The sequence below is a fragment of the Manis javanica genome, chromosome 3 (genome assembly GCF_040802235.1).
Source record: "Manis javanica isolate MJ-LG chromosome 3, MJ_LKY, whole genome shotgun sequence".
Lineage (NCBI taxonomy): Eukaryota > Metazoa > Chordata > Mammalia > Pholidota > Manidae > Manis > Manis javanica.
Genome location: NC_133158.1, coordinates 167,148,914 through 167,170,736, shown reverse-complemented (window position 1 = coordinate 167,170,736; position 21,823 = coordinate 167,148,914). Strand labels below are relative to the sequence as shown.

The 21,823-nt window shown below is 51.1% G+C and overlaps 1 protein-coding gene across 1 annotated transcript in view; it reads right to left on the bottom strand.

The window, feature by feature from the left end:
* Positions 1–21,823, bottom strand: part of EPHB1 (EPH receptor B1) — a 462,780-nt gene that overhangs the window by 319,823 nt on the left and 121,134 nt on the right. The window contains exon 2 of the mRNA XM_073232346.1: positions 2,051–2,115. Coding sequence (XP_073088447.1) covers positions 2,051–2,115 — 65 coding nt within the window. The remainder of the gene's footprint in view (positions 1–2,050; positions 2,116–21,823) is intronic.

Here is a 21,823-nt window from a genome sequence, read left to right as displayed (position 1 = left end):
AGGCAACTGTCCAGGATGAGAACAGAGAGAGAGAAGAAAAGAAGGCTTGGGATAGAAGCATAATCCTTGATCCTCCACTCCACCCAGGCTGCTGGCCTTTCAGCTGCTGACTACAAACCAGACAGGTGCAGAAGCTGCTCAGGGCACTAAGAAAAGTACTATCTGGCTGAATGTCCCTGACAGAAGCGTGTGGTTGGGGACAGGCAGCTGAGCCATGGTTGGGAGCCGGCTGCAGGGGCAGCAAGCGGAGAGCAGCCCAGCCAGATGCTGTCTCTGAAGGGCATCTCTTGACTTTGAATGTTTTCCTAAAGGATAATCTTCCTTGGGAAAAAGAGATCAGAAGTTTAAAGAAGACAGGTGGTGTGTACAAAAATCAAGGGAAAAATTAACCATAAATCATGTTGCTGCCATGTGAAAATATACAAGTCTTCAAACAACAACACAACTTGTAAAAGAGTGGCAGATTCTTAATATCCAGGCAACCCGAAGAGTTGCTGCCTCATCAGCTTGGCATCAAGTCCCTAGTAGGAGTGGGAAGGGTTCCTCAGTTGTCCACAGTGCTCCAGGCAGGATTTGCCCCTGGCCCTGCTTTGGGAAACACCAGCCCAGCCCCAGCCTTGCCCCAGTAGTACGTGTGCCTGGGCAGTGTATTCTGCCCAGTAGGGACAGGAAGAAGTGAGTCCAGGCAAGAAGGCACCACCTGCCCTGCCACCTGAATGGCATGATTAGGACTGTGCTACAGCAGAGCCGGGCCTATTAGGACAGGCGGTCATGTGGTCCAGGGTACAGGGTGGCCCTGGGCTCTGAGCTAAAAGTTACCAAGGCAGGGCAGCAGAGAGGAGGTGGGGGCCAGTGAGGAAGCCTGGGGCCACCCTATCCTCCAGGGAGCCAGTCACCCAGGCCAGGCACATGCCCTCATCTCCACCTCCTCCAGCTCCCTCTTCCCCTCTCTGCAGTCCAGCTATTGCCGAATGCTGCCAATGCTCCTTGTGCAGCTTCACTTAAACTACCCTCTGAGTATCCTGTTTTAATTAGAATCTTCTGACCCACGCAAGACAGCTGCAAACCTGTTAAATGCTTTTCTCTCAACTGCTCTTCATAATCCTGACACTGAGTGTGACGTTTGATTCTGCTGCCCAGATTCTGCCCATCACTGACAGGATAAAATCCAAACTGCTTCCTGCCCGGCGTCACAGTTGCCCAGCACACCATGTCCCAATCTACAGCCCCACCTCAGCACTGTCCACACCACACCATGCTCCAGACGCACACACTCTTCTCTCTGAGGCCTCTTCATGACCCCATCCTTTTAATTCACTATTCCTCCCTCCCACTTGGAATATCTTTGTAGACTCCCCATTCACCACCTACTGAACTCCTCTGCACTCAGCAAAACCCATCTTGCATGTACCTTTTTTGTTAAGGTTCCTTGTCTCCCTCCAAAGTTTCTCACTACCAGCTCTGTGCCCACACCTGCCTGTTGATCTGTTCATTGCCACAGAGGAGAGATGTGCTTCAGCTCATTTGTAAACATGGTGGTCCAACAGGAGGCCATGAGCTCTTCAAGATTGTGAGGGTTTTGTAGCTACAGGGTCTGGCCAACGCCTGAACACTGAACAAATGGGTCAAGAACCTCTCTCTAAGGCAGCTCCAGGTGACAGCCTCAGCCCTCTGAATTCCAGCTCTTCCTCACACCCTTGCCCACATGGCAGTCCCAAAGGCATGGCAGATCTCTGATGTGCCCCAACTCCACTGGCCTCAGTGCCCAGTTATCGGCAGCCACTGCCCCATTCTGCACAAGCACGGCCCAGCTGCCCAGGCACCAGCTTCCTGACGACTAGATCAAGAAATGGTCTGTGTCACCACACTGTGGAGCAGTTCAGGTCTGAGACCCCTGGGGCTGGCTCTCTGTGGATGGGCAGTGGACACAATCACTCATACCTATATTTCCCCTGCCAAAGGCCCTGCTTTATGTGGCTCTGCACCCCCAGTCACCCTATAGGCTGAGGAGTCCACGGCAGGGTGGAAGGATGGACGGTCTGGCACTCACCCCTGACGCGGGATTGGCTGTCCAGCCCAGCTCTGCAGTAGCCGTCCTGGTGTCCATTAATGTTTCTGCAGGTCAAAAAAAGAAAAGCCTGTGAGTCAGAAGGACCTCTGGACAGTGGCATGTATGTCTGTTTTGTTTCTTATGGCCGCAAGTGCAGTGCTGGAGCCTCGGGCCCCTCCGGGAAGCCCAAGGCTCAGCTCAGAGAGGGGAAGAGGTGTGCTAGGGCAACTCAGTTCATGGCGGCATCGGGGGCACACCTCAGGTGTCCTGCCCTGCTCAACCCACATGACCCAAAGCTGCCTGTGTGGGATGAAGTTATCTGGCCATCCACCACTTTACCCCGAAGACACGCCTTCTTCCTGCACATCTCTACCTAGAGGCTCTTCCAGGGCCATGTTGACACAATAGCCAAATTTAATTCCTTCCTCAAGCCTTCCTAGGCCACCTCTTTTCACCCTTTTCCACCCCATGGGCTGCTTCTCCAGCATCATCTGTCCCCACCACACTCCTCTGCCTCCTCTTTGAGCATCTATGTTGATACCCTTGAGTGATTTCCCATCAACTCCTCTGGCCCAACCCTGCCCCCTAGACTCAGCTCTCCTGCAGGTCCCTTTGCCCCTGGGCCCAGACACATGCCCATCCCTTCCCCAAGACTCCCCCAGGGGCTCTCATGCCTTGGCAAAGGCTTCCCCAGAACACAAGTGCTCGTGTCAGGCCACAGCAGCTTCCTGGTTACCATTCCCTCTGGCCAGAAGGGAAAGGCAGACATGCTGACTCAGCTGTGAGCTCCTGGGGACCAGGGTAGCTACAGCACACACACCAAGCTCCCCAGGCACCACGTAGTGACCAGAGGGTTGCTATGTATTACGACAGTTTTCTAGCAGATAGCACTAAATTGTCCTGACAACAGCATGTCTCTTTTTACCTCTTTTTTCTCTTTAGTTTATTATTGATTGCTGTCAGCCCCCACATCTCAATGGAAATTGCTCCCCACAGGTTGCTCATGGGCTCCTGATCAGCAAACTCAAACGCTCTTCATCTTTTTTTAAGAGCTTCATCGAGGTAGAAATGAAGTACAATAAACTGCACATAATTAAGGCATTCGAGTTGGTAAGTTTTGACTTATATTTACACTCGTGAAACCATTGCCACGATCAAGATAATGAACATACCCATCATTCTCAGAAGCGTCCTTGTCCCGGTGTAATCCTTCCTTCCCCCCTGCTCCTGCCCCACCTCATCATTGTCCCCAGACAATGACTGATCTACTCTCTATCACTAGAAATTAATTGGCATTTTCTAGAATTTTATATAAATGGAATCATATAGTATATTCTGTTTTTTACCTGGCTTCTTTCACACAGCATAACTGCTTTGAAGTTCGTCATGTTGCTTTGTATTTCAGTAATTCATTCCTTTCCATTGTATAGTAATGTTCTACTGTGCAGACACACTTCACTGTATGTCTACCCATTTACCTGTCACTTCCAGTTTGCACCATCACATGAGAGTGTATGAGAGTTCCAGTTTCTCCACAATCTCACTGACACTTGGCACAGTCCGTCATTTTCAATGTTGGACATTTTAGTGAGTGTGTAATGGTATTGCACGGTGGTTTTAATTTTCATTTCCTTACTGATGAATGATTTAAGCATATTTTCACATGCTTATTTGCCATCTTTATATCTTTTTTGGTGAAGTGTCTATTCAATATTTTTTCCATTTTTTTAAATAGGGATGTTTTCTTATTATTGTGTTTGGAGAGATCTTTATATATTCTGGATACAAGTCCTTTACCAGATAGATGTTGTGCAAATATTTTCCCCTGCTCTGTGGCTTGTCTTTTCATTCTTTTAACAGTATCCTTCAAAAAGCAGAAGATTTACATTTTGATGAAGTCCTGTGTATCCATTTTTCATTTTTATGATTTGGTGTCACAGCTGAGAAATCTTTGCTTAACCCAAGGTCACACAGGTTTTTTTTTTCCTACTTAGGTCTATGACTTATTTTGAGTTAATTTTTGCATAAGGTGTGGGGTGTGGGTCAAATATACAATTGTTTTTTTCAGGCAAGTATCCAATTGTTCTAGAGGGGAGCCTATTTAAATTCACACAACGGTGCTATTCAGGCTGGTAGAGGTGTCTCATCCAACTGGATTTCCCAAGGCATGTATCAAAGGAGCAGGCAGAGCAGATTCTAGCCACACAGTTGCTCAACAATCAGAGGCAGGGGAAATATACAGAATGTGTTGCTTTAGTTTTTCCCTCTTGTTTGCTTTTTCTTCTGAACACCCCTCCATCCCATGTGAACAGCCATTCTGTGCTTAACTGCTTCAGGCAGGAGATGGGAAGTCTGAATGCAGAAGGCAGAGTTATAAAATCTTGAGCCCCTTAGGAAATACGAAGACTCCTGGCATAAACCAACAGTTTGGGAAGAAACTTGGCCCATGGGCAGGATGGAGGGGATGAAAACAGACGTGATAAAGGAGGTCTGTGTTGGGCACAGGGCTCCCTATGCTCTCGTCTCCCAGAGCTCAATCCCAGAGAAGGGAGAACAGGAGTCTGTTGGGGTGATCGGGCCTTGGACTTCTAGCATGCCAGCATGGTGATACAGCAGCGAGTGACCCCACCAGGCTAGTGCAGAACAAAGCAGAGGGAGATTAGGGCCTGAATGGGTCTAATGAAGGGGCCCCAGAGCCACTCAGGGGTAACCTTCATGGACTATAGCAAGGGGAAGATGGGGCACAGGGTTTCTCAGCAGGTGCCAGTGGCTCAGGACTGACGAGGCCAGTGAGGCACCCTCCTCCACAACCTGACCCTCTATGGCACAGCCTGCCAGTAACCCAGGTCACATTTCTGCCACTCCAGGGGAATGCAAGCTTGGACTCAAACAAACAGAAGTACAGTAAATAAGGCAAGCTGGATATTCTTGCCCATTTGAGTCTGGGTTTGGATTGAGAGTCATACCATGCCTATCTGAAGGAGAGCGAGCACTGGAACGGACTTCTCGAGTTTGTTTTCTCCTCTGATTCTTTTGACAGCTGGGGAGGCTGATCCCTGTGTGGCGCAACCCTCCCTCTCCCCCTCATCTCCACTTCACAGCACTACTAATGATCATAATGACACACCAAATTTACATAATATACTTCTCAGAAGACACTTCATGAGTCTCTGTAGAAATTCATCTCTGTCATTAAAATACCTCCTCCAGGTGGGCCTGAGGCAGGAGCCTCTAAACCCATTTGGCAGAGTTGGGGACCAGAACAGAGAAAGGTGAAGTGTTTTCCCCAGGGTCACACAGCCTCCCACCCTACTGGCAGCCTCAAAGCTCAGCATGCTGCCCACAGGCAGACAGGGGCTTCCGGGGGCTCTGCTGTGGCCCTGGGGTGGGGGTGGAAGTATCCTGTTCATAAGCCAAAAGGCCACAAAAGCCGCAAGGATAAGGCAGCCCTCACAGTCAGGATCGTGCTGAAGCAGCACCGTGCAGGCGGAGGGTGCAGGCAGTGCAGGAAATAAGGTCCAGACGCTGCCCTCACTCCTAAATCTTCTAAGGACTGGTTTGTTCTGTTAACCCAATTAATACAGTCTAAGACATACTATATACATAATCATCTCCTTGAGGGCTGTAATTGAATCTGCTTCTAAATAATGTTTTCCATCCACCCTATTCTGGAATCCAGAAGTTGGACAGCAAGAGGAACCCATTTCTGTGCATCTTGCCGCCGTGGAGATGGAGGACCACAGAACCGTAAACAGTCCACTCCATATGATTAAGGGCAGTTTCTTTTCTGGCACAGAATGCTCCTGATTATGGCGTTACCTTCTGGTGGGGGCTGAATAAAAGTGATTTGAGGAGGTTTACATCTCCCTGGAGAGGAAGAGAACACTCATTTGCATTTATAAAGCATATTGAGAGTTCTGGCAGAAAGTTATGGTGGAAGCACAATTAAATATTTACCATCACTTCTGCTCTCAAACAGTGGCATGGGGACCAAACCAGCTGGAGGTGCATGTGTTGGCTGTCAGATCTGATGCCTACAGGGGACGTGACTCTGGGACCCACAGCCCCTGCCTGGCATCGGCCCTCCGGGAATATGTCCTCACTGCCCACAGGAGGAAAGGCGGGAAGGCCGCTCACAGAGGGGAGAGAGGGCGCTGGGGAGGGCAGACAGGGCCCAGGGCCACAGCCATCACGTACTGACAATCCCCGTCTCCCGCTCCAGCTCTCGTTCTCACCCCCTTTCTCCTCATCTGAGGAATGGGGCTAGAGCCAAAGAGTATGCAAGACGAGGGGAGGGGAAGGATGCAAAATACATGCTATTATTAGTGTAACTGAATCACTCTGGGCTTCAGGTTCCTTAGCTATGAAAGCATCTTATGATGGGCTCTGTAAGACACCTCTAAGATATCTATAAGGATCCCTGATACTAGATAACTAATGGTAACTCGTCTGCCTCCTTCCTTATATTGTTGTAAAGACCAAGGGGTGGCACATGTTGAGGACAGAGCAGCGAATCAGAGTGGTGGGTGCCCTGGAGGGACTCACGGTCTGGTCCACAGAGGGACAAGAAGTGGCACACACATGGCATTCTATTCTGGCCGAGCCCATGCAAAGGAGACTGAGAGGCTCAAGGGAGTGAATGTGGTTCTTCTGCATGTGGGGAGCAAATGGGCCCCTCCCAGTAAGAAGAGCCAGGGAGCCTCACACTGGTGTAGGCAAAGTGAGACGCTGAGGTCCTGTGGGCCAGGGTAGCATTGGTAGGCAGGGAAAAATGGAGATCCCCACCTGGCTCTGGGGGCTGACTTGACAGAGGGACCCCAGGGGCAACACGTGGAGGAGCAGAGACAGGTTGATGGGAATGAGGTGGGAGCTGTCCCACACATAAGGGAGGGTGAAGAAGTCTGAGCAAGAACAGAAGGGGAGTCAGGAGGAGAGCCAGAGAGGGGCCTCTGGCAAGAGAGTGGGCCGGACTGGCAAGAGCCCGAGAAGGATGGGGCACAGGAGGAGCCTGGCAAGGGGAGCCCATTTTCCCAGGTGACAACTTCCCTGCAGAGGCTTCTATATGGAAACCCTCAGAGTGCCTCCCCCAACCACAGGGGCCCACTGCCTGGGGTCCGGGTGGTGGGGCCAGGTCGGTGTCCCCGGCGACGAGGAAGCAGCAGCTGCTGCTTGGCTCTGCAGGAGGCTCCTGTTACTGTCTGGATTGGCACCTTGGGATGTATTGACATTTGGGATGAATTAGATACCCATCACGGTGAAAGATAGATAAATAAACCCTCTCGTTACAGCTCTGCCATTCTTTTTGGAGAGACACTAATCAGACATTCTGCTGAAAATATTTACAACGTCCTTCCTTGGTGGCAACAATATACAACAACATATACAGATGGGACGGGGACTTCCAGGCTCTCTGAGCGGTGCCTCATGGCTATGACAAGGCAAGTCCATGGGCCTTCCAAGCAAGGAAGGACCAGCACAGGGATGTAGGCAAGGTCCTGTGCTGCCCTCCATGGCCAACAGAGCTCCTGAAGTCTAGAAGCCACACCCGTGGAGTAGTTTCAAAAGTGAAGCTGCTATTCTGTAAATGCAAGGATCTGAGGGTCGGCCCATTCCCTCCCTTATGAGAGGTGGGGATCTTTGGGAGAGGGTGGAAATATGCTAGTATACCAGGGCTCTTATATCCATTCAACAAAGATTGTCTGCGTAGCTCCTGCAGGCAGAGGGAGCACCGCGCAGGCACCAGGGACGGAGTAGAGAGTAGACAGACAGCCCCGCCCTCAGGGAGCTTGCAGGTGAGCAGGGAAACAGAAATTAATGAAATAGCCATGCAGATAGATCTGTGAATGGCAACAAGGGGAAATCCCAGGGACAATTATGAGCACTGAACAAAATGACAGGTGTATGGCGCCTGGCACATGGCACACAGCTGGCACTTCCTCCTTCCTCAGCCCTGGCTGATGAAAGCACAGGACCACCTCCCTTCTACACACACACACACACACACACACACACACACACACACACACCCTGTCCTAAGATTGAATAGGTACTGGCAGGAATAGGATATGTGTTAAACAGTCTCCCACACTCTCAAATCCAGCATGTTCTGGACACCCCTAACCATTACAAAGACCCTGCCTTTCCAGGGATCCCCAGGATGCCCTCCTGACCTGGACTCAGCACGGAGAGCACTGAGCACCCCTGGACCTCATACATGCCAGCCACCATGCCAGTCTCCTGCAGTGCCCCCCTCTCCCCAGCCCTGCTTTGCCCATCAAAGCGGCCTGCCGAGGCCTCCAGACCAGCTCCTGCAGGGGCCTTTGCAGCCTCTCCCCTGACCTTCCTCAGGGAACTGTCTTGTCCCCACATCCCCTGCTCACTGGGCAGCCAGCCCCACAGCACAGAACTCCTGAACCATGCCCACATGGCTCCTCTTGCTCCTTAGCCCTTGAGACAGGGTCCCAGAACCAGCAGCTACTGAGCCCCAACTTCACACCAGGCCCACACGGCCTGCTGCCAGAACAGGCCAGCCTCCCTAGTCTAGTCTTGTCCTTGCCCATCTGAATCAGCCTCAGGCTGCCTCCCTGGACTAGCTTTGTTGGCTCTGGGTCTGGGGTGGATGTGAACTGCTCAGGGCACCAGGTAGCCTCAAGAGTCCACATCCTGACACTAAGGGCCAGGAAGCACAGCTACAAGAAGTTGTGCATAGTAAGTGTTCCAAGTAAGCCTTCCCAGCCCACCCCATTTGTCCACCCCATCTAAATCTTCTCTCTGCCTCAGATCTTTTCTTCACACTGGCCCTCTCCAAAGTTTTCTGCCACCCTTCTCTGGAGCCTGGGTGTGACACCTCAGAGGCATTTAGCTCTGATTCCTTGTTCTCCTGCAGTCTCTTATCAAAATCATTGGCCACACCACAGTGACTTTGTCTCTGCAGCATCTTCAGTGATGTACTCCTTTCCCATTCTCAGCAACCTATGAGTCCAGGGCTTCATCCCTGCCCATTGGGACCACAGGGACCACCTCCTAACTACTACTGTCTCAGCAGAAGCTCCCCTCTGAACTGTCTTCTATGCAGCTGCGAAGTACATCTTCTGATGCCAATGCAAATGGTTCAAAAGCAACACAAGAATCTCAGATCTTCTGCGCACCCAATGATTTCAACCGGATAAGAAAATGAAAAGCTCTGTGTCAGGAAGATGTTCATTACAGCATTACCTAGACTATAAGAACAGCAGAACCAGCCTACCCATAGGGAAAGGAAGAAGGGCAGGATAGCACCCTCACATTCATTCTCCAGGAGTGTCCTGAAGACAAGGTAACAGCATTCAGAATGTCAGCAATGAAACAAAGCAGGACGAAGAACTCACCCATGAGCTCAGGAAGCAGCACTTCAACCAAGGAAAATGTAAAACAAGGGAGGTGTTAAGGATCAAGACTAGAGGCAAGGTGCAAAAGCTGCAGGTTAGGGATGTGGGTCTACAGATGGGCTGCCTTACTATTCCTATGTTGTTTTAGAAGACATAAATTCAGAAAAAGAAATTTAAACAATCTTCTAAAAATACCTCTTTCATCATGACTCACTCCCCTACTTTGTGATTTTCAAAGTCTCCCCGCTAACACTAAGACACACCACAAACTTTTGGACTTAATGAACCTTCTGATCCACATCCACCTTTTCCAAATTAATTTTCGATTCCCCAGAGGAATCCTGTCTCCTATCTCCCCCCTTGTGTTCCTCCTGCCTGGAATGTCTTCCTCCTCCTTTCTACCTGAAATTCTGTGTTGCATCTTTCCTCAAGTACTTTGTAAGTATCTTGAGAGGCCAGAGTTGCAACTTTTTCCCATAAAACTTTATCAGATGCCTCATACAGCCTAAGTACCCAATCAGCTCTGGAGGCCTGAGTTCAAGTCCCAATGGAGCCCAAATAGCCAGTGGCCCTCCCTCCCAGCCCGGGGCACACACTGAGGCCCAGTGCTCCCCTCCATGCCCTGGCGCTCCTGCGCAGCACACAGCACACCAGCAATGAGCAAACCAAGTTCAAGTGTCAAAGCCAGATTCCTTTCCAGGGAGAGGCATGCCCTCCTGCATCCATGAGCCACTGAAACGACACCCATAAAGAAGTTCTATATAATTCTTAAGAATGTTTATCAGCTTTACATTTATTTACTGTCTTTGCCAAGTGTAGAATGCTAGGTGAAGAGAAGCTATCATTGCATTATCTAAGTCTCCACTGATTGACATGTAGTAGTGGCCGGAGAGGAAGAGAAACGAGCCTGAGCAAACTGGATGCACCAGTCCGCCCCATCTGCTGATGACTGACTGACTGAATGAGTTGGGATAGGCATTTAAGCTATAAATACAAACTGAAATTTGCTCTTTTAAAGAACACACAGATCAGCACAGTGCTCCCCACCAAACCCTTCTCCCTGGTTCTTTCATTTTCCAATGTGCAATTAATTATCACACATAGAAAGAAGCCACAGCATTGATGGGGTCACAGCACAGAACTGTGCCTCAAGGAGTTGGGACAGCTCTAACTATGACCTCAGTTTGCAGGTGACATCACCAGCAGACAAGCCAGCAGCCCAGGGGCACGGTTCTCACTTCCTTTCCTCCAAGGACTCCACCAGGCCAGGATGCCAAGGCAGCAGACCAGAGCATGGAACATGACACCGTCTGTTCATAAGCTTCGGAAGGGCTACCCTCTCTGCCCAGCCCAGCCGCAGACTTGGTACATGGTTTGGGAGGGTCTCTCTCCTCTCTGGCCTCAGAGAGTCGCTTCTGGCTCCTAGTTCTTAGAATCATTTCCAAGAAACCAAAGGGACACTATGGAGCTCGGGCAGACCCTCTGCTCCTGCAGTGACTTAGCAGCATACACACTTGTACCCTGCAAATACATTTTACCAACAAAATAAGGAAATTGCTTTAGGCTGCTATAACAAAGTACCAAAAACTGGGTGGCTTAAAACAACAGCAATGTATTCTAACAGTTCTAGAAGCTATTAGTCCAAAATCAGGGTGTCAGCAGGGCTATGGTTCCCTCGGTAACTTGTAGGGGAGACTCATTCTGCTGGTGGTTGTCCATGGATTCTGGGCATTCCTTGGCTGGCTGCTGTATCACTCCAAGCTCTGCCTTCGTCATCCCACAGCACTTCCCCCAAGTGTCTCTGTCTTCACATGGCCATCTTACAAGGACACCAGTCATGCTAGATTAGGGTCAGCCTACTTTAGTTTGACTTCATCATAAGAACTAATTCTACCTGCATGACTCTATTTCCAAATAAGGTCACGCCATGATTATACTGCATTTAGGACTTCTTTTGTGGGGGCAGGCGATGGGGGCCACAATCCAACCCATAACTGGAGGATAGGAAGCCAGGAAATAAGGCCGTCAGGTTTCTTCAAATAAACACTCAAGCCTTGTGCTGGGGGCTTGGGAACCACAGACACAAAGGAGGCCAGGTGCCTCCTTCAAAGACGCCCATTCTAGCGGGTAAGAGACAGTCTTCATTTGCTCCTCCAGACCACTCACCCCCTTCTCCACCCTGCTGCCCTGGATGGCAGACCTTTATAGACTGCATAGACTGGGCCCCTCACCATGGGATCCTGGAGGTGTGGGGAGAGGTGGGGTTGTAACCCCAGCCCCTCCCTGCTGAGCTGCAGAGGGTAGTGGCCCTCTCCTACACCCTGGTTGCTATAACAGGGCCCCTCCCTTTGCCCTTCAGGCCCAGTGTGGTAAAAGCCCCCACCATTGCTAGTCCCTAAGTGTTTTGTCATCCTAGTTGCGGCTCTTTAACTCTGTGCAAATCTTCGTAAGCAGTTCCTTCCTTAATCTCCCCTCAGTCAATTGTTGGGTCTATGCCTTGTGCTTCTGCTGGCCCCCGATGATCCTCAGGGCTTAGGTCAGATGCCCATGCTGGGCAGCACCCCCTCTCCCCACACCCACCCCTGCCACCTACCCAGCACCGCACAAAAGGAGGATGCCACCTGCAGAGAGGCCACATCCTGAGCACACTGCCCTTGGATCAGACCGGCTGTGCCAGCTCCACTGCAGTCCCACTGCACAGCCTTCAGCAAGGCTCCTAGGCTCAGATTCAGCCACTGCTAAATGAAGATAATAATGTCCATGTCTTGAACAAGGCATTTTTGGGGAGCCAGCAAACCATTATTCACCAAGCACTTCTTGCAGCCTCTGACAAGCCGTAGTTGGTCATCAGATGGCAGTCATTGTCACGTTCCAAGTCTGGTCCTGGTACGGGCTGCAGAGTGTCTCAGGGCCTGAAGTCCCAGCTGCACCCTAGGAGGCTGAGCTGGCTACTGAGGCTGTACCCCTAAGGCCCAGTCTGAAGGAGGGGCTTCGGTTCCCCCAGCCTTGGCAGCCTGGCCTCACTGAGGAGCCACATTCTAACTGCCCCTCAGCCGCCCCTGCCCAACCGCAGAAGGACCCTTGTCACAGTACGTTGTCCATAGGGCCTCTGGCATGGAGTCACAGCCCTAGCAAAGTGCACTGAATGTGCCTGCTGGCTGCTCCTGAAGACCAGCTGGACCCTGTGCAGCCCATCGGGTCTGGAGCACTGGGGAAGGCCAACACAGAGCCCAAAGAGCCTGTGCACCTCCCTCCCAGCCCAGGGCACACACTGAGGCCCAGTGCTCCCCTCCGCGCCCTGACGCTCCTGCACAGCACACAGGGCTGGCATCGGGCTCCAGGCTGCTGGTGAGTGGGCGCTGTCCCAAACCCCATGCCCCCAATACTGCCCTCTTCTGCACCCTGCTCCCCTCCCCCTGATGGCACTGGGCAGTAGGTGTCTCTCCTATGCCACCAGGGAGTGTCCCCTGTGGGAGGCCACCAAGAACTGAGACAAGAGTCTCTCCATACATCCACAGTCCTTGGGAAGGGGGTCAGCAAGCACCTCCACTACACTTTGAGTTTTCCCAAGAGGCCAAGGTCAAGGGTAGTTCTTCAAAACAAAGGCAGGCTGACCACAGTGTGTGTCCTGACTATCTTCCTAGATGTACTACTAATGCTCCTGATGAGCAGACCTGCTGGGTTCATTCTACACAGCAAGAGGATTTCACTAACATTGAAGCGGGGGCTCAGTGCTGGGTCCTGCCCTCAGGAAACTGTTCTCACGAGGGGCTGGTGCCCAAGACCTTCCATGCACCCCCTGTCATACCTCCCTTGCCCCTGCACAGCCTGTACTTGTTCTGTGTCTGCCCACCACTGAGGCTGGTCTGGGTCTCCCTCACCTTGGCATTCCCACCCTCTCGTCTCCATATGGCTCACTAATGGAGGAGGAGATTGGGATGCTAGGACTGATAGCTGTTCTCCAACAAAGGAGGAGCCTTGAGCAGCTGAAGCTAAATATGGGAAATAAGAAATAGGGGAATCTGTAAACCTTCTATTTGGTACGAAAATCATAAATAGCCCATCTTCCTTTTGCCTGATTCTTCTTCTGCCTTCTTTTCCTTTTATCTCAGTTCCCTTTCCCATTCTGGTATCTGTATTTCCTCATACTTCAAGATGGCTAGACACCCTCTCAAAGCCATGTGCTTCCCTCCTACGTCTGAAAGTATGTCACAGCCAGGGAACCAAGAAAATTGGGTCTCACCACCCCTGGCTGGGGGCCTCTTCAGCATCAAACATCAGTAGGCAGAAGGCAAACAGCCAGTCAGTGTTAGTGGGCACAGGGAGGGACCTCTGAGGCTGCCCTCTGGCCCAGCCATGGCTGGCAGCTCCACCCACTCCCCAGCCACCTTAACCAGACCTGCAGCCAAGCTTCTTCCCAGAACCTCCCCTCCTCCTGGCCCAGATTCCTCCCTGACAACACAAGGCATACCATCCTGTCCAAGCCAGCAGCAAAGAGAGAGGGGCAGGAGGCAGCAGAGAGAAGAGAGCCACACAGGATGCAGTGGTTCAGGACATCATCATAATCAATGCCCAACCCTGATGGTGCAGGTCAGGCTAGGTGGCCACCTATTTACACTTTTGTGGGGAAAGTTGAAGACCTATTAAAATTGAGGAGCCTGTATTTTTCCAGTCTTCCAGCACCACGAGTTCTAAGGGAAATTAAATCCATTTGTCCGGCCACTCAGATGGCCCCATGAGTCGGGCACCTATGGCACCCAGGTGAGAACCATGTGTTACAAGCCTGCTGCCTCCTGCTCCGTGTAGGCTTGAGGAGAGAGGGCCTCTTACCTCCTGGGGGCTGTGGACACCCAGGCAGCATCAATCACCCTGGAGAAGAGCAGGGAGGAGCGCCCACACGCCCATGCAAAATGACTCTCTGCAGGCCTAATGAAGGCTGGCGATGGATGGTGGCCCAGGCTCGTTAATCAGAAGGAACATGCTGCTGCCTGCCTCCTCTTCCTTGCCTTCCTGCACCCTCATCCCAGATTGATGGGCGGCACAGTAACTCTCAGATGTCACTGGCACTCAGCTGTGCCCTTGCGGCATGTGGGGGCTGGCCAGAAAGGCTCTCTCATCCTCCTGGACTAGGCTTGGCCTGCTGGGTCCCCAGGGTCCACCACAGCTGAAGCAGCCCCTTAGCACTGCTCCACAGTGCACCTCCCACCAGGTGCTAACTCTCTCTGCGGGCATCCTCTTCCAAGAGTCTGCCATCCTAAGTGCTGCCCCGTCACAGCTCCCCGGGCACACGGCCTTCACACCCTGCATCACTGCCCACCCCACTGTCCACTTAGAGGCCTCACCCTCCCTCTGCAGAGAGTCAGGCTGGGTTCCCCAACAGAACTTGTCCTCATCGCCCCTGACTCTCCACCCCATCAAATCCTGCCAGCTCACTAAGGCCCAGCCACAGTCCTTGTTGCCCCCTCTGGGAAGCCTGCCTCTCCAGTCAGCCTTCATGCTCCTCCTGCCCCAGAAGATGTAGTCAACACCACCAGCACCCCAGTTCTGTGGGGCCTGCATTCTCTGTTGCCTTCTCAGCAGTTTTCTGGCCCAGCATCCTATAGGTTCTGCAAGAACAGGATCAGTGATGTCTCTGTCCTGCACCAGCACCTCACAGGGCATCTTTCATGCAGCAATGCACAGCCATCAATGGGGAACTGGCCAATGGGCCTGCCATGCTGTGTGACTGAGGGGAGGGAAGGGGAGCAGGTTCAAAGGCCTCAGGCTGCAAGGCAGAGGCCCAGTCACTCCTCCAGAAGGCCTTCCTGGTAACTCAAGCCACTGAGTCTGTCCCATCCTTCACCTCGGTACAGAGTCACTATTCAGTGCAGGCCTCAAGCCTCAATCACTCCACTTTTTATCATTCTGCCCTACTCTGTGGGATTGATTTTGGACTGCCTGAAATGGCCTGTTTGTCCTGGGTTCTAACCCTGTCCTGTTGCAGCACACGACCACTGCTAACTGTACTGAGGGTTATAGGGAGGCAGGCGGTGATAGGAGCAATGGACACTCAGAATCCAACCCCGTGAGTGGAGGAGCCTGCCAGGGCAGCTCGCTTTCGGCTGTAAGATCCTCACCGGGGCCTCCCTTAGCTGTGCAGCCATGGGGTTGGGGGCATGATGCCCAAGGCCCCTCCAGCACTGCCCCTCTAATTCTACAATAACCCCTGCCTCCCAGGAATGGACCTTCTGCCACTTCACATCTCCTTTTTTAGGGAAAGCCTGTCCAGTCCTGCCAGTCCAGTCACTCACTCTCCTAAGTCCTCTGTATCATCCCCAAGACATCTAGAGAGAGCCCTGGGAACACTTCTAGATCCTTCCCAATCAATAGCCCTGACTGCTTCCTGGCATCCGGCATTTCCTGAGATCCCAATTAGTCTCGATGCCATTAAATGCCCTCCCGAGCCTGGCAAAACTCTTGCAGTGCGCACCTTTGTGCTGAAATGTCCCCCAGGGATTTGATGCTCTAGGCACAGCTCCTCTGTTGGCCTGAGATGGGTCCTGCTGGGTTTCCACACTTGGAGGCAAGCAGGGCTGGTGGCCACAGAGTACTGCTCCCTTCTGTTGCGGCTGTGAGCATCTGACTTGCCCTCTGCAGCAGATGGAAGGGCAGGGGTGAGTCTGGGCCCTAAAACCACCCAGGGCAGAGCTGTTACCCTCCCAGAGCTACCAGGGCTTTGGCTTTGTGGCTTTAGAGACTGGATAAATTCTACATCACAACCTGGATGTCCTGGCCTTAGGACACACTTAGCTACAGAGGTGGTATTTTATGGAATTGCTGTCCCTTAAAAAGCAGCTCAAGTGGGATGCAGAGAATGGAGGCCCTCTACACATCAGAGTCTGTTAGAGAGATAGACTGGGAGACAGCTGGCCTGGAGTCTAGATCCAGCTCTGACATCAGCATGCTGTGTGAGCCTGGACCTCTCTCTGCCCAGTCTCCCTGGTGGACAACGGATGGAGTTAGACGGATCACTCCAGGCCTTTCTGAACTGAACTCTGGCCTGAGTGGAAGCTGAAGTACAACTCTTATTCTCCTAACAGTGGGTAGTCAGGAGAAGTCACCTCCTCTTCCTCAATGCTGGAAGCTTAAGTGGGGGAGCTGATCATTGACCTGGCTTTGCATTCTTCCTGCCGAGTTGATAGGCTGCAGTTTCTTGACCTTCTGCTGGTTTTCTGACCAAAAGAATAGGCTTCAGGAAAAATGAATTCTTTTCCTTCTGAACTAAGAAAAGATCGAGTTCAGTGGCTTCAGATCTGGAGCTCTGTTCCATGTCTTCCAGCTCTGTTCCATGCCTTCCTGGACATGAAGACTGGTCCAGACTTCACCTGTCCACTCACATCACTTTTTATCCAAATGCAGTGGTGGATTAGGCCCCAGACCTGGGCACCACTCTCATTTAAAAACCTCAGAGTTTGGTACACTCCTCCACCCCAACCTTGAGCCTCTGATACAGCACCCTCACCAGCTGGGCATTCTGTCTCTGCTTGCATGCCACCAAGGATAAGGTACTCACTACCTTCCCATGCTGGCTGTTTCCTTGTCAGATGGCCCCATCTGTCAGAAGGCTGGCTCCTTGGGATTTCCTTTCTTTGGCCCTTGTGCCCCTGCAAGGACCCCATGGAACCAACTGCTCCCCTTTCTCCAGCACAGCCCTTTATTAGGAGGGGGCAGGCCCTGGCAGGTCTTCTCCTTCCAGTCCCCGCACTCCGGATTCCAACATTCCCACAGCTCTCCTGGCCCCACCACCTCATCTGTCCTGTCCTTTTATGGGGCAGCTCCCACGCCTGAGCTCCTGATCTGAGCAGCGCAGGGAGGGAGAGGCGCTGTCACCGCCCTGCTGGGCACATCCTACTTCTCTCTTCCTCTCCCTCTGGATTCCTGTATGAGTCCCACGGAGCACACACACCAGGGTTTCCCTAGGAGAAACATGGCCCTTCACGCTCAGAGTCCATCCCCAGACCCCAAAGTTCCCCAACAAGCAGCTCCCCTCATGTGCAGTGCGCTCCCGACTCTCCTGTGCTCCTTCTGCATCTGACCTCTTCTCCCTCTCCTCCTCCCTCCTGCCCCCACTCTCTCCCCTCTTTGTGCTGTTGCTGCTGCTTAATCGGGTGTTTCTGGGATGAACAGTGTTTTCAGCCCTGGCTGGGAACACATCCGGCCTTCCCCAGCCTCGCCCTGTCCTCACTGCAGCACGAGTGGAGTTCTGTGGAGAGCAGGGGGCCCAGACAAGGGGCCAGCAGATTCACTTGAGAACTCACAAAAAGCCCGTTTCCCTCCCCACAGGGCAGAGTGACAGGCCAAGGGAACGAATCCCCATCCCTGCATGCTGCTGTGTGGGGCCCCGTGTGGCAAGGCTCCGGAGCCCTGGGCCCTGGACCCGAGGAAGTCCATGCAAACGGCTGACCCACGGTCTGGCAGAGCTCACAGAGCTGCAGAGTCCCAGAGGCTTGGCAAGCCCCCACTCCGTGCACTCACTGCGAATACGCCTTCAGCCCTGACACACTGAAGCCTCTAGATGCATATGCAGAAGGCCCCACAACTTGTGTTTAGAATCTGAAAAACGTGAGGCTTGGGAAAGGGAAGATGAGCTATGCAGCTCTCTGCACCTTGGGCTTCCTCAGGAAAGGAACTGTGCCCAGGGGAGGGCCAGATACAGGGCCCTGGCCCATACATATCTGAGTCAAAGGGTCGGAGAACAAATGAGTGAGGGATGAGACCCTAGTGGGGCCACCAGCTCTGGCCTCCAGCATCTGAGAGGAGGACGCTTATCTGGGATGTACCAGTCCCTAACTCTGTATCAGGGGACTCCGAATTTAAGGGCAGTAATATGTTAGAGGCCTGGAGATGGGAGGCTAAGTTCTGGCATCCAGAAAGGGGGGAGTGCACATGAGGCAAGCATGGGTGTGGGCAGTTATTTCTCACTCCTTAAGTACACTCGATTGATGATACCTAAATGCAGCCACAATCCAAGACTTCGATTAATTTTTAACTGGAATACAACCCAGTATATACTCTTTCCTGTAGGATGTCCTTTCTAGTCGCCTCCTCTTGCTTTCTATCACCAGTACTATGGCTGGCTGTCTTGGGACGGAGGGGGTCACCTTTCCCTACTTCGTAAGAGTTACTCTAATGTACGTAATGCAGTGTAATGATGATAAACGGCAAATAGTAGACCAACTGTGTCTTTCCTGGTAGGTCCCTTGATGCTGTGATTCAAGTTTACGTCTCAGCAAAATGACATGGAGCTTCATTCTACCAAAGGCCAAACTCTGTTAAATCTGGGAACAGCCAGAGACAACGTAGCTGTTTTTCTCTTTAGATGTCACCAAGCTCCTTGTGCCCACCTGCCCTTCCTTTAGAAAAATTATGTGACGCTTTACTTACCAGCAGAGGAAAATACACAGCTGCTGCCTTTAGAGGACCCCTCCCTAGCCAGCCATGGTGCTGCTCAGAAAGCACTAAATTGAAATCAGAAGTCATGGGTTCTAATCCAGCCTGTGTGGTAATAGCGGTGTGGCCCTGTGCAACCCACACAAGCCCTCTGAGCCCCAGATTTCTCATTGATAACATGGGTGCAATATGCCTGTTTCTCAGGGTAATGTGAAAATCAAGGGAAATGTTATTTGCAAAGTGTTTATGACTCTATCTGGCCCATAAAAATCACTCATCAATGTTACCTATTATTATTTCTAAACATCTGGATAAAAAATGAAGATGGATGCTTTTTATGAAGGGTATGAGGGCTGTGTCTAGATTCATTTTTTGGCTTGTGGATGTCCAGTTGTTTCCAGCACCATCTGTTAAAGAAACTATCTTTGCTCCATTAAATTGCCTTTGCTTCTTTGTCAAAGATCAGTTGACCACATTTTGGTGGGTCTATTTCTGGGCTCTCCATCCTGTTGCATCGATCTGTCTTGTCTTTCACCAACACTACATTGTCTTGATCACTGTAGTTACACAGTGAGCCCGGAAGTCAGGCAGCACCAGTCCTTCATCTTTGTTCTTCAATATTGTGTTTTCTGTTCTGTGTCTTCTGCCCCTCCATATAAACTTAAGAATCAGTTTGTCTATATCCATAAAGTGACTTGCTGGGATTTTGTTTGGCATCACATTAAATCTATAGACTGAAGAACTGACACCTTGACAATATTAAGTCTTCCTATCTATGAACATGGAATAGCTCTCCATGTATTTAGTTCTTTAATTCTGTTCATCAAAGTATTACAGCTTTCTTCATAGATATCTTGTGCATATTTTGTTAGACTTTACCTACATATTTCATTTTTTGTGGGTTGCTAACATATGCTTTTGATAAATAGCCCTTAGAGTTTATAAAATGTTTCCACAGACATTACACTGCTCAAGAAGACTATTAAGAAATAGGCATGTGCCCTACTGCTTGAGATCTTAGTATGCAAACTGGACATAATACCATCAGTTGAATGGGTCTTGGCCTGCATCCCCTAGATGTTTGCAAGTGACACCCCATCCTGCTGGGAAGGAACACAGCTCTGGAGGAAGCCCTTCATCCCCCCCAGGAACACACTCTCCCTGTAGCCCTCAGGAGCTGGGCTGCCATGACGTGTTCCACAGTGGTCTATACTGCTAGTTGGCAAGCTTTCTGTCAAAGAGCAGACAGCAAATATTTCAGGCTTTTGGGCCATAAGGGCTCTGTTGCAGCTATCCAAATCTGCCATTGGCATCACAGCATGGGAACAGGCTGCTGGTTGTTTGGGTCCATGGGCTATATTTTGCCCACCTCTGGTCTAGATAGGCAAGGGCTCTGGCCTGGACAAATGTCCTGACAGGATTTGTTCAGTAATATTTAAATCTTTCCTTATAATTTTTTATCCACCAATGCATTATTTTAGCATACAATAATAAAATAGCCTTCCAACTACCAGCACAGCTCTACAAACTTCTGCAGAAGCCTGTGTGACCTTCAGAACATCAGAAAGACACCAGCTGGGACCCTAGGGATATTTAGTGAAGAAGAACAAAATTAAGTAAGGTTTCTATTCACAGTTAATCTAAGCAAAGTGTACCTACGGTAGATGACTGACCTAATTCTGGTCTATGACGCTGTCCTCTGGGCTAACTGCTTTCTACCAGAAGAGGGAATTTGAGTACTTCCTAGAGGATCTGAAAGGAAACAGGAAAAATATGGGAGGTGCAAGTCCCACTCTCCACTGGTGAATTTGTTGAGGGACATGTATAACTACTGTGTTTTTTATCTGGGGGTCTGTAGATTTGGCACATCAACGGAAACATGTTGCCACAGGAGCACTCAGAAGAACCACAGGCCTGTGCTCAGGGAACAGTCCCCGCTGACCTCATGGGGCCACGATCAGAGGCATAACAAAGAAGATTGGTTGAGAGAAAATGCAACACAGCAAAACCACCTGGCAGAAGAAGAGAAACTAGCAGATGGCAAAAAAGGCTTCAGCAGGGAAGCCAGTAGCAAGATGCTCAATCCAACCAGGCCCAGGCCTGTCTAGGAATCATGGGAAATGGCAAGGCTCTGCCTGCCTTCCACAGCCTACAGGGGACTTGGGGGAAAATGGACACAGCAAGGCCCCTGTCACCACCAAGAGGAGACGTAAGAGCTGAGGGTCAGCCCAGGTTTGCCCAGACCTCAGAGAGCTGGGATCAACATGACTCCCGTCAGAGCCTCCTGCATATGGAGCAGCTCTAAACAGCTCTGTGACCTGCAGCATCCCAAGGCTGCTGTCAAAACTCCTTCTAAAGTGAGGGGGAAACTGCAACTGGTGGGTCCACAAAGGTCAGACAACAGCCAGAGACATGGTAAGACCCAAGAGCGAGTCCTTTCCATGCCTACTGGTATTTCAGTGGATGGCTGAGAGTGTTGGCCATAATGGGGTGATAGTTGGGACTTGTGGGTGAGGAAGCCGGGATCTTCGTCACACACCCAATGAGTAAGTAGCAGGGCTAGTGTTGTGGGCTGAATTGTGTCCCCTCAAAAGACATGTCCCAGTACCCGTGAAGTGGCCTTATTTGGAAATAGTCTTTCCTCATGTAATTAAGGCAAGAATCTTAAAACAAGATCGTTCTGGATCTAGGTAGGTCCTAAATCCAATGACTGGCATTCTTCTAAGAGAAAAGAGAGAGAGACAACACACACAGATACACAGAAGGGAAGGCCATGTGAAGACGAGGCGGATACTGAATCTGTTCAGCTACAACCCAGGCACACCAAGGACTATTGCAAACCAGTGAGAGCTGAGCCAGGGTCATCACAGATTTTCTCAGAGATTCCAGAAGGAACCCACTCTGTCACCATCTTGATTTCAGACTTCTGGCCTCCAGAACAGTGAGAGAATAACGTCTGTTGTTTTAAGACCCCAAC